General features: G+C 43.2%; 1 protein-coding gene across 6 annotated transcripts in view; it reads right to left on the bottom strand.

Annotated features, from left to right (window-relative positions):
- The window catches only part of PHACTR1 (phosphatase and actin regulator 1), a 697605-nt gene that overhangs the window by 273864 nt on the left and 408428 nt on the right, over positions 1-15313 (bottom strand). For all 6 annotated transcript variants that reach the window (XM_049883909.1, XM_049883923.1, XM_049883943.1 and 3 more), the window contains one exon: positions 7531-7695. In XM_049883909.1, coding sequence (XP_049739866.1) covers positions 7531-7695 — 165 coding nt within the window. The remainder of the gene's footprint in view (positions 1-7530; positions 7696-15313) is intronic.

Below are 15313 nucleotides of genomic sequence, written 5' to 3'. Positions count from 1 at the left end.
CTGGACCAAAGGAGAATGAAGAACACCAAGGACACACAGTAATTATGATCCCAAGAGACAGAAAGGGCCACATAAGCCAGAGACTACATCAGCCTGAGACCAGAAGAACTAGATGGTGCCTGACTACAAGAGATGACTGCCCTGACAGGAACACAACAGAGAACCCCTGAGGGAGCAGGAGAGCAGTGGGATGCAGACCCCAAACTGTCAAAAAAGACCGGACTTAATGGTCTGACTGAGACTAGAAGGACCCAGAGGTCACGGCCCCCAGACCTTCTGTTAGCTCAGGACAGGAACCATTCCCAAAGCCAACTCTTCAGACAGGGATTGGACCAGACAATGGGAAAGAAAAAGACACTGACGAAGAATGAGCTTCTTGGATCAAGTAGACACTTGAGACTGTTGGCATCTCCTATCTGGAGGGGAGATGAGAGGGCAGAGAGGGTTAGAAGGTGGCAGAATGGACAGGAAAAGAGAGAGTGGAGGGAAAGAGGGTGCTGTCTCATTAGAGGGAAAGCAATTAGGAGTATATAGCAAGCTGTATATAAATTTTTGTATGAGAGACTGACTTATCTGTAAACTTTCACTTAAAGCACAATAAAAATTAAAACACACACTGCCTCCCCACACTCACACATTTCCTCCATCATCTGTCCTTGTCCTCTCTTCCCTACTTCACAGCCAAATGGAGCCCAAAGAAGGCACCCGAACAGCTCTCGCTAAGCTCCTGATGCCCTGTAGTTGACTGATGCCACTAAAACCAGTGGACATTTTTCAGTACTCCTTTCACTTGATCTCTCCATGCCATTGGACACAGTTAACCAGACTCTCCTGGAAACATTTTCTTCTCTTGCCTCTCCACACACCACATTCTTCTGGTTCTCCTCTTACCTCTCTTAATAGTTGTTGTCAAGTCGACTCCACATGTGTCAGAGTAGAACTGTGCTCTGTAGGGTTTTCAATGGCTGATTTTTCGGGAAATAGATCACCAAGCCTTTTTCTGAGGGGCCTCTGGGTGGACTTGAACCTCCAACTGTTTCCACCACCCAAGGAGCACCCTACCTCTCTAGCCACTGCTACTCTATCTCTTTTACAGGTTCATCTTCCTCTCTCCAGGCATTAATGATGATGGTCTTCCTTTGGCTGTAAGGCAGTCCTTGGCCCTCTTCTCTTTCCATTCTGTACTTGTTCCCCAAGCTGATCTCACACATGGCCATGGCTCTACAATGTATACCAAAAATACCAAACCCGTTGCCATCGAGTCGATTCCGACTCATAGCGACCCTACAATGTATAGCATGCATATACAAATGACCCCAAATTTACATACCCAGCCCAGATCTCTCCTTTGTGTTCCATATATCCAACTACCAACTTTGGATATCACAAAGTCAACTCAAACTCATATCTAAAATTGGACTTATGATTTCTCCTCCACTCCTCCAAACCTGCTACTCTTTCAAAGTACCCATCTCAGGTAAGACCACTACCAGATAACCTAAACCAAAACTAGAGTGTCAAACTCAACACTTTTCTCTCCTTTCCATATTCAATCCATTACTAAGTCCTGTCACTTGATCCTCCTAATAGCTCTCAAATTCCTTCACTCCGCTCACCAAATATTAGCCCAAGCTACTATTATCTGCAGTGGCTTCCTAACTGGTCTGCAGCCACATACACTCTTGTTTAACCTGTTATGCACGACGCCCCCTAGGGAAGGTATAGCCTTCGCTTACCCTCCAGCCTCAGCCCACACCACACTCCAGCTGTCTATTCTCCGGCCACCTGGTCTTTCTTTCTTTCCAAAACTGCACCATTCCAGCTTCTTTGACCATAAGGCCCTTGCACATGCCATTTCTGCCGCCTGCAGGGCTCGTTTTAAAATTCTTACCCTTTCCTCAGATCCCAGCTCAACCTCTCTTACTAGGGAAGTGCTCCTAACCCCTCAGGCTAAGTCAAGTCCCCCATGCACACTCCCAAGTACCTTTCCTTCACTACCCTTATCACAGACGTGGTTGTACCTCAATTTCTGTGATTTGTCGATGCATGCCATGGGTTCACAGGTGTGGTCTGCTTCTGCTCACAGTTACCTTCCAGAGCAAGGTACAGCTCTAACATGTAATAAAAACTCAGTATAAGTTACTAGGTGTGCTGGAAATCTTAGAAGCACCAAGGGAATTTTGAGACATTGTCGATTTCCAGGGCCAACCCCTGCAGCTTATGATTTTCCGTCAAGAGGACATAAAAGCATAACTCGGTGGCATCTTCCCAGTTTATTCCTGCCAGTTTTGCTTTTCTATAAATACGGTCCTCATTTTCAAGGAATCTGGATAAGATTGCTGCATTGGGCTATTCTTGGGAGGCAGTGTCTGTTCTATTTTGGAGGGGACGTTCTCATCAGTCTTCGCACCTGTGGCAGGTGTGAAGAAATAGTGCTGGTGCCCACTGCCGATCCAACAAAAGAAGCTGGGTGTGTCAGGCTAATTGCCTCACAGGCCCTGGGCAGCGCCTTATTAGATGGGCTGAAATGCATGTAGGGATTGTCTACCTGAGGACCCATTATTTCATTTTCTATTCCCTTACTGCCGTGTGATGTAGGGATGCTTTGGAGAGGAATTCTTTGTCCTCTGGTCTCTCAATGCCAGCCAGAGCTCAGCCCCCAGGCCTTAATGCTGAGGGCCTTTGAGGGACAAGGCCTTCAGCTGTGCATATAAAGGATGTGTGAGCAGCGGCAGATGTGGTGATCTCTCTTTGAAGAATTCATGTCATTGAATTGTCCACACACAAATGGAGGAAAATGTTGGGATCGTAATTTTCCAAACTATTTTTCTTATTGCTATACCACTCACAAAGCCATGTTTCTGGGTGTTATGGCCAAAACTGTGCCCCTCCCCCACCCACCAAAAAATGTGTTAAAGTCTTAACCCCTGTCTGTACTTCTAAATATGGCCCTGCTTTGGAAACAGGGTTTTCTTTTGTTGTTAATGAGGTCGTTTAACAGTAGGATGGGTCCTAAACTAATCACTTTTGAGAGCTATCTTCTGAGAAGAGCAGAACAGACAAAGACACACACACACAGAGGGAAGACAAAGGCCAAGGAAAGCCAAGGAACTCCTAGGGTTACTGACAAGGGAGGACCCTGTCCTAGAGCTCATGTTCTGATTCGGAATTTTCGCCTCCAAAACTGTGAGAAGATAAATTCCTGCTTCTTAAAGCCACTCACTTATGGTATATTTTGTTACAGCAGCACTAGGCAACTAAGACACTGGGTATACTTTTGAAGGTGTTGTGTACACAGATACACATGTCCTGTAATGCCTTACAATGAAACAACAGTACAGTTTCCAGTATAATTATGGAAAACTATTAGTGTAACTCAGTGTGGAAATAATAATAGGCCAAGCATGCATTGTGTTAATGTCCTTTTATTTGTTCAAAATGTACACAATTTTAAATGCAAATACACAACATAAATTTAATATATGGACTTATTCTTTGCATTTACAATTATGTACATTATTATTCATAGGAAAGGATATTATATATGCACACATGCACGCCACACAGATGCATAGAAGCTAAAATTGGCCAACCCGTTAACATTTCCACAACCTACCCATACACTGATTTAATATTTAATTGTTATCCACATTTTGGGATAGTTCGTACATCCAAGCAGTATCTGAACACAGGCACAATTTATTATGGTGAACATCCTTATGTTGTCAGTATTTTCTTTAGGCAAAGAACTACAGAGAGTCTCTCCTTTCCAAAAGTAAGGAAGAGTATTTCCGAATTCAGTTAAGAGCAAAGGATACTACAGTGTAAAAGACTGACTTTTTTAAAAAAAAAAACTAGAATTGCTTCAGTTATATCACTTACCCGTCCATCTAATATGATAAAATGACACAGCACTTCCTAATTCAGGAGCCAAATTTTTTTTTTTTTTTAGCCACCACATACAAATATCACATTCTGTTGCCAAATTAATCAGCTTGAGTTTGACCATGAACATTTAAGAATATTCTTACATTCAAGAGCATTTAATGATAGGAATGATTAAAGTAACAATTTTGCTTATCGTGTGTTTTAATACTTTCTCCCGTAAGTTTTAAATGAAAAAAATCTTCAGGTATATTTTGTGAATATGATTTTAATGATTCATGAATAATTTGAGGCCACTGTACTTGAATCTATCAAAAGCCAAATTAAGTCTTAAAAAAAGGTCAGCAGACTAGGTCAGGTGCCTTTTTTATGTGAGAATCATTGGGGTTTTGCCTTTTGGCTTTGCCAAATGTACTTAAACTAAGCTCCTGATTTGCCAGGAGAAAATGCATCTACCACTCCATTACTGATGAATTCATGCTGACAAATGACAATCATTTAAAAGTGTGTTTTTACAAAATAATAAATGTTGGAGAGGCTGCGGAGAGATTGGAACTCTTATACACTGCTGGTGGGAATGTAAAATGGTACAACCACTTTGGAAATCTATCTGGTGTTATCTTAAAAAGTTAGAAATAGAACTACCATACAACCCAGAAATCCCACTCCTCGGAATATACCCTAGAGAAATAAGAGCCTTCACACGAACAGATACATGCACACCCATGTTTATTGCAGCTCTGTTTACAGTAGCAAAAAGCTGGAAGCAACCAAGATGTCCATCAATGGATGAATGGTTAAATAAATTGTGGTATATTCACACAATGGAGGAACCTGGAAGGCATTATGCTGAGTGAAATTAGTCAGAGGCAAAAGGACAAATATTGTATAAGACCACTATTACAAGATCTTGAGAAATAGTATAAACTGAGAAGAACACATACTTTTGTGGTTATGAGGAGGGGAGGGAGAGAGGGTGGGAGAGGGTTATTTACTGATTAGTTAGTAGATAAGAACTACTTTAGGTGAAGGGAAGGACAATATTCAATACATGGAAGGTCAGCTCAACTGGACTGGACCAAAAGCAAAGAAGTTTCTGGGATAAACTGAATGCTTCAAAGGTCAGCAGAGCAAGGGCGGGGGTTTGGGGACTATGGTTTAAGGGGACTTCTAAGCCAATTGGCAAAATAATTCTATTATGAAAACATTCTGCATCCCACTTTGAAATGTGGCATCTGGGGTCTTAAATGCTAACAAGTGGCCAACTAAGATGCATCAATTTGTCTCAACCCACCTGGATCAAAGGAGAATGAAGAACACCAAGGTCACACGATAACTATGAGCCCAAGAGACAGAAGGAGCCACATGAACCAGAGACTTACATCATCCTGAGACCAGAAGAACTAGTTGGTGTCCGGCCACAACCGATGACTGCCCTGACAGGGAGCACAACAGAGAGCCCCGGAGGGAGCAGGAGATCAGTGGGATGCAGACCCCAAATTCCCACAAAAAGACCATACTTAATGGTCTGACTGAGACTAGAGGAATCCCAGCGGTCATGGTCCCCAAACCTTCTGTTGGCCCAGGACAGGAACCATTGCCGAAGACAACTCATCAGACATGGAAGGGACTAGACAGTGGGTAGGAGAGAGATGCTGATGAAGAGTGAGCTACTTGTATCAGGTGGACACTTGAGACTGTGTTGGCATCTCCTGTCTGGAAGGGGGATGGGAGGGTAGAGAGAGTTGGAAGCTGGCAAAATTGTCACGAAAGGACAGACTGGAAGGGCTGACTCATTAGGGGGAGAGCAAGTGGGAGTACGGAGTAAGGTGTATATAAACTTATATGTGACAGACTGATTTGATTTGTAAACGTTCACTTGAAGCTCAATAAAAATTAAAAAAAAAATTTTAAAGTGTGTTTTTATTATTACAAACCATTTTTCACAGTGAAGGCAGGAAAACCATTGTAACTGTTCTTGTGGAGTCTTTATTATTAGAATTTTCAGTGCTTACAAGCCACTTCAGTTTTCTTTCTTGTTCGCATGTCATGCATCTTGCTTTGCCTAAACAATATACTTCATTTCAATTTCTCATTTGATCCCTGAGGCAGTGATCTAAGTGTCTTTTCTGGTTAACTCAGTGGGACAGAGATGGTCATCCACTTGGAGTTTACTCATATGTGCGTGGATGGCAACTAACAACAACAATAACAACGAATCACCCACTGATGTTCAGGACTGCATGAATGACCTATCTATTACATCTTAAGGGATCTATCTATCCAGTGAGGGAGAGAATGGGGAACTCAGAGTCAGGGCGAAGGGACTCAGGGCGGTGGCAATTTAGACATTCAAGGAATTCAGAGAGTCACTATAAACTCAAGAATCGACCAGTTATGGTAACAGGGCGTTGGAACTCCCATTTAAGAAACTAAGGCGGGAAATACAAACTGGGAGTGGTTACCACGAGAACTTTTCAAGATTTCAAGACTTGTTGTAACCTTCCTGTGTTTGTTATTCTCTTTCATTCCCCAAAGAGATTGGCATTAAAATCCTTGGATCTGTGGACTGGTATTCAAGGAGCAGATCATCTCCTATTTCAACTGGTGAGGTGGTGAGGAGATGTGGAAAAATGACCAAAATACTGAAGAAGTGATATTTCTGAGGAGAAAGCAGGTCGAATCTTTGAGGGTCTGGGGGAAGAAGGAAATGAAAGCACTGGAATAGGCCTGGGGGATGGCTCTAGGCACATTCAGCAAAAAATAAAGCAAACCAAAAGAAAGAAACTACAAAGTTCTTCCACCATCTTCTGTCACACTCAACAGGGTGAAATCACGGCTCTTTGTGTTTCTTTCCCTCTGCCTACCGTTACTTATTCAGAAAACATCTACATGGTGTGCCAGCTTATCTTCTAAACTCTTCACAAATATTAACTCACGTAACTTACTATTCTTACTCCAGTTTTACAGATGAGGAAACTGAGGTAAAGAGATCAATAAATTGAGCAAAGTTCTACAACTACCAAGTACCAAAGCTGGGATTTGAATCCAGGCAGTCTGACTCCAGAGCCTGCTATGCTGACTCCCCTCTCATTCCTTTGCTGTTCTCCAGGCTACAAACTGTGTAGTTATTGTAACTACAACGACACCTCATTTCCCACTCGCCTGTTTTTCCCTTCCAAGTCCAAGAATCATTTATTCCAGATTTTTCTTCCATGAAATAACCTGTTCTGATGTTGTCAGCCACCATATATAACTTATTTTCTGCTTGTGTCTTGACTTTTACAGGAACAGTGAAAATAAGTATGAATGATAAGAAATGGACTGTCAATGCCAGAATGAAAGCACTCAGTTACAGAAAAGGTAGCATTCTAAGTTCACATAATTTATATATCAAATAAGCATGGTAGTTTTTAAGAAAGAAAACAACAGCAGCAACAACAAAAACCCTGAGACATGAGAAAACACAGGATATAAAAGCAATTCTCAATCATATTAAAGAACTGCTAAGGACTGGAGCATTTCTAAGGCTTGATTTTTTTCCCCCTTTGGTTCAGACAGCCTATAGTAATTAAATTCTAGTAATAAAGATACAGTGCTGAAGTCAACAAACCACCACTGAGAAGTGAAGGAACAAAATCGTACCTGCAGATGTGTGTTTGAACTTCTCGCTTTTCTTCTTCCTCCATTTCCAAGGCTTGAAAATCCTTCCCAGGTTGGCGAACTTACTTCTCCTCCGGATGGGCGGGGTGTGGGTACCTGGGACTAGGGAGTCAGAGCGCATTGCCGCCAGCCTCTCCACTTCCTCAGCTTGTTTTTCCAGAGAAGGAGATGGAAATAGAAAGAAAAAAGTGTTAATAAGGGTGCCTCACAGATGGCCGACGTTTTCCATGGTTACAGATGACACAGACCACATGACTAGTCCTGTTTCTCTTTTTTGCCTTTTGGAATGGAAGCCATACCAATGTGTTCTGAAGGCTGGGGTCAGTCAGCCAAACCCTGGAGATTAAGGACACCAAACCAAATCTTCCCAACCTTAACTGCGGCTTGAGGAGGAGTGCTCACTCCACTACAGGGCTAAGAGAGGGCACCGGAAGAGTCAAATCAGAGTCACTGTAACTACTGGTCCAGTAATTTCTCAAATAGACCTTGGCAGATATGATCACTACATCACTGTGTGACGAGAAAAAAGGAGGGAGAAAACATTCATCAACTGTCTATTTCAATGCCAATTTCTCCACCACCCACCACTCTTTCCTTTCTACTGCCCTGCTCTACCCAAACCCTCGAAGGACTGATATCTGTTTAGAGGTCGGTCTTCCCAAGGGTTACTGAGTTCAGAATCCCTCAGAGTTCCATGAGATTTTACAATTGCCTTAGTTTCTTCTGCCTCTTTTATTTCCCCTGGTGTTTTGCTTTAAAAAAATGATTCTTAGACCTCTTGCATTTGCTATCCCTGTTGTGAAAACAAAGAGTAAACCAGTTCTGGGTGAGGGGCTGCATGCTCTCTAAAAAACATGGCTTCCCAAAGGCCTTTTCTTTTCCTTTCAGAAATACGAAGCTTCTTGAGAACCATTTCAAATAAATGATTTAACTAGGGGTGGGGAGACCCAGTTCTTAGAAATTGAGAGCTGGAGAAACATCTGGACTAAACCCAATAACTTCACATGTGAGGAAATTAAGACTTTCAAACAGATAACGCCTGGTGGACACTTCCTTAAAGACCACAATCACCCCCAGCCTCTTCTTGCCTCTTAGAATACAGCAAACTCTCTTCTCAGTTTTATGAGTATTTATATCTCCCAGAGAGGGGAATGGACCCCAATGGGAATTTGTAAGATGGAATACTCAGAGGAAATAATTAACCTCATTGGCAAAATCAACGTAAGAATCATGTATAAAGCTGTGGCAGATCCAAACCTCTCTGGCCTCCAACACTGTCCTTCAGAAAAAGGACATATGTGCTTCTTAGAAGCTCTATCTTGCAGCCTGGTAATCTGCCCACTGTTGTCTCAAAATGGTTTTTAATTCAACAAATATATATGGAACCTCAAACATGTATACAGGCAGTGTGCTGTGGCAGCCATCTTGGTGAGATGACAATGAGTTGATAAAGGCTCCTGACAGTAGGACTGAAAGGAAGGCGATTACTATGGATTGAACTGTATCCTTCGAAAAGCTACGCTGATGGACTCCAGACTTTTTGGAGCCATGGAGGCTGGATAAACCCCTGAAACTATTGCCCTGAGGTAGTCTTTAAACCTTAAACCAAAAATATCCCCCGAAGTCTTCTTAAAACCAAACAATAGTCTAACTTAACTAGTAAAAAATGTCTGCCTTGAGCGTTATGCTCTTCTAAGAGCTATCTATATAGGATCAAACTTCACAACAGCAACTTGAAAGATTTGATGGGAACCCTAGGGAGCAAAGCGTTTATGTTAATGAGGGAGGAACAACTCAGAAAAGGAAGGTGAGAATGGATGTACAACTTAAAGAATGTAATCAATGCCACTGAACTGCACATGTAGAAACGGTTGAATTGGTGTATATTATGTTGAAGTCCTAACCCCTGTACCTCTAAATATGACCCTGTTTGGAAATGGGGTTTTTCTCGTGTTATATTAATAAGGTCATACTACGGTGGAAAAAAGGTAAGTCTTAAATCTAATCCCTTCTGAGTGTTGTCTTAGAGCGGAATAGACAGAGACACACATGGGGGGCGGGGGGGGGGCACAGGCGCCATGTGAGGGCCCATCTACAAGCAAAGGAACGCCAAGGATCACTGGTAGATACCAGAAACTAGGAGAGAGGCCCACAGATGGAATCAGCACAGCCTAGACCCTGATTTGGACTTTTAGCCTCCTGAACTGTGAGAATATCAATTTCGGTTTTTTATAGCCACCTATTTTGTGGTACTTTGTTACAATTGTCCCAGGAAACTAAGACAGTGATAAATCTGAGAGAGAGGTGGGAAGTCAGGCCAAGAGGATTAGTGATTGATTGGGTGGCCTGAGGGAGAGGATGCAGATCGGATCATTCCTAATTCCCAGGTTACTGTCAGTAGAGTGATACCATTCATTCACTGAAATGGGGAGTGCTGGGGGAGCCACAGGTCTTAGAGTGAAGGCAGCAATGATGTGAACATGCTGCAGTGGAGACGACACTCAAACACTTGACTATGTGGTTCAATGAACTGGCTGCTCCCCTTTCCAATCACTTTATTATTAAGTGACCAATAAATTCTGTGCCAGACACTGGGATTAGTTCTGGGGGAGATGCGCAGAAGAAATGGACATGGTTCTGAGCATACAGTCTAGGAGGACACAGAGGAATAAATATGCAAACACCTGCTGCAATGTGGGCAACTACTTAGAAACTACATAAAATTCAACAGCGGCAAAAAGGAGAGGAACTAATCCTGCTGCACAGAGTTGGAGAAGACCCTGGGGAAGTAATTTTTAGCTAGGTTTTGAAAGGGGACTAACTATTCTCCCCATGTAGGGAAGACAGAGATGACACACAACAATTTCTCAAACACACACTGAAGCCAAAATGCGATACTCCCTGGAGCAATGGTCTTATCCTGGGGTCTGTGGATCCCAATGGGCTTCATGGGGGCTATGAAACCACTAAAATTATATGTAAATCTTCATGTGTATTTGAGTATCTGCATTTGGTTGTAAGAATTCCTATCTTTCTTTTGATTTAGTTTACGACACAAAAGGTAAAATTAAAAAGAATCCAGTTTGAGGTTTCTTTGAGTACATAAAAAAAAAAAAAAAACCCAAAATCATTGCCTTTGAGTCAATTCTGACTTACAGCAACCCTATGGGCAGGGCAGAACTGCCTCATATGGTTTCCAAGGAGCGGCTGGTGGATTCAAAGTGCTAACCTTTTGGTTAGCAGCCTTACCTCTTAACCACTGTGCCACCAGGGATCTGCATACAGTATATTTAAAAAAAAAAAACCAAACCTGTTGCCCTCAAGTCGATTTCGACTCACAGTGACCCTATAGGACAGAGAAGAAGTGCCCCACAGTGTTTCCAAGGGGCTACTGGTGGATTCAAACTGCCAACATTTATGGTTAAAAGCCGAGCTTTTAATCACTGTGCCACTAGGGCCCCGTCTGAGAATAGCCAACCTAAAACATCTTTTGCTAAAGCGTAAAGAGAGAGACTAAGGAATTCTTTTCAAAAACGAAGGATGCAAATTATCCAGGATACGGAATTTCCTTCTTGTAGTTGGCACTCGATAAATATTTATTAAATCAATACACGAATGGCTACATTTGATTCAGCTCATTCCCACACATCTTGATGAAAATAAGTATCACAATTTGCCTTAAGGAAAATGTACCCTAAGGGCCAGAAACCTGTTTCACAATCACATCTTTAAGAAATGGGTAGAAATTATTCTGAAATTACCATATTAAAATAATTATAAGAAACTAGGAGTCCCTTTGAAAAAAGCTAGAGTGGCAAGGAGCTGACAGAGTACTCTAAAGGCATAATTATAACTCGATAATTAAATGCTTCCTTAATAAGTATATTATTAAATTCAAGATGTTTAGCCCATAAGTACAGTAGATTATGGAGCCAGCTGGATTACGTTAGGTTTAATTGATTTATATTTTAATCACTCAAATTACTTTTTTCCCCTCCAATTCATTTGATGATAGGAGCTGGCTCTCAACCTGACTGCTTTGTCATCAGATAATGAAACTGTAAGGCTTAAGAGTGAGGATGGAGGCCAACAGATTGAAGAGGAAGAAACACAAAAGAGCTGGGAGCAAAGTGGCCTCCTACCACAGAAACTTGGGAGAAGAGGATGAGGGCAAGTGGGAGAGACAGGGGCACAGGCAGGAGTGTTCAGGTAGCCTCCTCTTGAAACATAATAAAGACGCTGGTTGGCTCAAGACCGCTGTTCTCAAAAGTGGCGTCCTCTCAGGAGACAGCTGTCTGGAGAAAATGCTCATTCAGACATGAATCAGCTCAAACACCCACTGCCAGGACTGAGAACGCAGAATCCAAAGGTAGGTGGCTGGGCCGCTGAGCTGATTCAGAGAACTGAGGGAAAGCAGCCGGCCTGGCCCGAAGATATCCTGGGGTCCTCCCAGTGTTGCTGTTGGTTGCCATTGAGTGGACGCCGAATCATGGTGACCTTATATACAACAGAATGAAATGTGGCCCTGTCTTGGGTCATCCTCAGGATCACCAGCATGTTTAGGTCAGCCATTTTGGCTACTGTGCCAATCCATCTCTCTGAGGGTCTCCTGCTCCCTAGCTGGCCCTTTACTTCACCACACATGATGTACTCCTCCAATGATGGACCCCTCCTGAAGACATGTCCAAAGCAAGCAAGTGAGACAATGTTCTGTTGTAATCCCTAAGGTTTTCCTTGGCTAATTTTGGGAAGTAAATGCCCAGGCCTTTCTTCCTAGTCTGTCATAGTCTGTGTAGGGTAATGCTATTCAGCTATATGCCTCCCTTCCCTAATGGAATCAGCTTTGCTCTTCCCCGAAGCATACTGGGGATGGATTCGGGATGGACTCGGGCTAAGGTACAAGACTGGGAGTGGCATGACTGGGCCAGCAGCCAAGGCTGAGGAGTGCCTTAGCAACAAGAAGGAAAACATCTGGGCCTGGACGTGAAATCCCTGGGAACACTGACTGCCCAAGGATGTGGGAGAAAAACAATGAGCCTTGGTCCCAATTGGAATGGTATATAAACTTGGGTCCCTTGCTAGGTAGTTGCAGAAAATACTCCAGCCAGCCACCACTGGAGAGCAGCTGCTTGCCGGTGTCAGCAAGTTTCCCTGAACGCATGAATCTGGAAAGGGCTATGTGTCAGTTCTTCGGATTATCTGTCAGGATGCACAGTGAGGGTCTTTCCTTGCTGGGGCTGTCCCCCGACAGTCTGGAAGCTCTACTGAAACCTTTCCACCATGGGTGACCCTATTGGTATTTGAATACTGGTGGCATAGCTTCTAGTATCACAGCAACATACAAACCAGAGCAGTATGACAAACTGACAGATTAATAGTGGCCTTCTAGTACCACCATCCAAGAAAACATTCCTCTAAGAAACTAGACAGTTGGGGCTCTGTTTTAGGACATGACTCGGTTTGCTTTATCTGTAGGAGGTAAAATGGTTAGGAGGAGATTTTTCTTTCTTTAGCAGAGCAAGAAAGAAAATACCTAATTTATGCATGATTTTAATCACCAAGAACCAAAATATCTGTGAGCACTTGTGCTCTGAATTCTACTAATGAGACAGCCTCGTAGCCCTGGTGGTGCATTAGTTAAAGCATTTGGCTCCTAACCAAAAGGTTAGTGGTTCAAACCCACTAGGCGCTCTGCAGGAGAAAGATGTGGCAGTCTGCTTCCATAGAGATTTATAGCCTTAGAAACCCTTTGGGGTGGTTCCACCCTGTTCCATATGGTCACTATGAGTTGGAATCAACTCGATGACAGTGGGTTTGGTTTTCTGGTTTTTGACAGCCTGGTATCATTCTGGGTGGGCTCTTGGAGCAGGCAATGAGAGGAGGTAGGTGAGCGACACTTGAGCTGGCACCTTTATCATTATACTTCTTATGATGGCTGGGTTCTCAAAAGGCTTATTGTCTTAGTTTCCTAGGCCTGCAGTAACGAAGTACCACAAAGTGGGTGGCTTTAACCAAAAGAAATTGTCTAACAGTTAAGTCCAAGTTCAGGCTGGACTCTGGTCTCTGGGAAGGCTCTAAGGGAGAAGCCTTTCTTGTCTCTAGTAGCTTCTGGTAGCCCCAGGCAGTCCTTGGCTCGGAGTTGCATCTTCCCATGGCTACTGCCCCTCTCTGTCCAGCACTCTGTGTCTCTTTAATAAAGACACCAGACTGGATTAGAACCCACCCTACTCCAATATGACCTCATGTAAACTGATAACATCTTCATAGACCTTATTTCCAAACAAGGTCACATTCACAGGTACTGGGGGTTAGGACTTCAATATCTCCTTTTGGGGGACAAAATTCAATCTGTAATATTTATTCAAGGACAGCACCAGCTTCGGTTTCCTACTGACCTAGAAAGTATTAGCAGTAAAGCATCCCACTGAGGAACTGGGAAAGAAGGAACCCGCAATGCCTGTCCTATCTAATGTCTACCTGGAGTGAGCCATAGAGGCAGAAGAAGCAGGACATTTTGGGCCCCATGGTAAGTCTTGTCTTGTGGCAGGAGCTCCTAAAACCTTTGGAGGACCTAAGATTCTCATTGGTTGGACAAATGCTTCTTAACCCAAAGTGAACTCAAAAACAGAATGCTGGTATAGCAGGATCTGATAATATTCACTTTCCCTTCTTACTCCATTAGAGTGGTTGTGTTTTCCCTGTATTTCACCATCCTGGGAATGGGAACCAAAGATCAGGGTGGAGGGGAGGTTATTGTTAGCTGCTGTCGATTTGGCCGCCCAGTCATGACCACCCCAGGTACAATGGATCAGACTGTTGTGATCCATAGGGTTTTCACTGGCTGAGCGATCACCAGGCCTTTCTTTCTGGTTTGTCTTCTAGAAGCTCTTCTGAAATCTGTTCAGCTTCATAGCAACACAACAGATGGGCGGTGGCTGTGCCTGAGGTGCACTGGCCGGGAATCAAACTGGGGTCTTCTGCATGAAAGGCAAGAATCCTACCAGGGCCCTGGCCAGGTCACTACATGGAGCAGCCCAGGGCCTAACCAGTCATCTCTCTGCCACAAGCAGCATTATCTTTTCTTATAGCTTCATAATGATGTAACACAAGTACCAGCCATTAAGTAAGTTCTCAACAACTATGGCTTTCTCCTTTTAAAAACGCACTTTCAGGTTTACAGGGATACTTTGTTGTGAGGAGGTGAGAGCTGATGTGAATTATCAGGCCGAAAAGGGCAGGGGGTTTCACTTGTTTACTCCATAACAAGTCACATCACACTCTCTGACAGAGGCAGATCTTTTTGATGAGATTTTGTCCAACCCATGACCGATCTGTATTAACTAGGAGGTGGTTTTTGTTTTTAAACACTGAAACATCTTTATCCTAAAAATTAGGAATTCCCACCTTGTCCCACAAGCTAAGGAATGAGATGAGGATGAGGATGGGGCATTGTGGGGACTGGAAACTAAAAGGGGAAGACCATGGGGACAAACGTAGGCTCTTTTGGTCCAGAGAAAAGGCGTGATTTGGAGAAGAAATATAAACCTATAAAAACCCGTTGCCACTGAGTGAATTCTAACTCCTAGCGACCCTATAGGACAGAGTAGAACTGCCCCATAGGGTTTCCAAGGAGAGGCTGCTGGATTCAAACTGTCAACCTTTTGGTTAGCAGCCGTAGCTCTTAACCACCAGGGCTTCAACAAACCTATAAGGAGCTGGGAAATAAATAAAACTTCTATAATTAGTCAATGAAAACCCTATGGAT

The sequence above is a fragment of the Elephas maximus genome, chromosome 1, assembly GCF_024166365.1.
Source record: "Elephas maximus indicus isolate mEleMax1 chromosome 1, mEleMax1 primary haplotype, whole genome shotgun sequence".
Lineage (NCBI taxonomy): Eukaryota > Metazoa > Chordata > Mammalia > Proboscidea > Elephantidae > Elephas > Elephas maximus.
The sequence above is the reverse complement of the archived record's forward strand: the minus strand, read 5'-3'. Positions and strand labels throughout refer to the sequence as shown.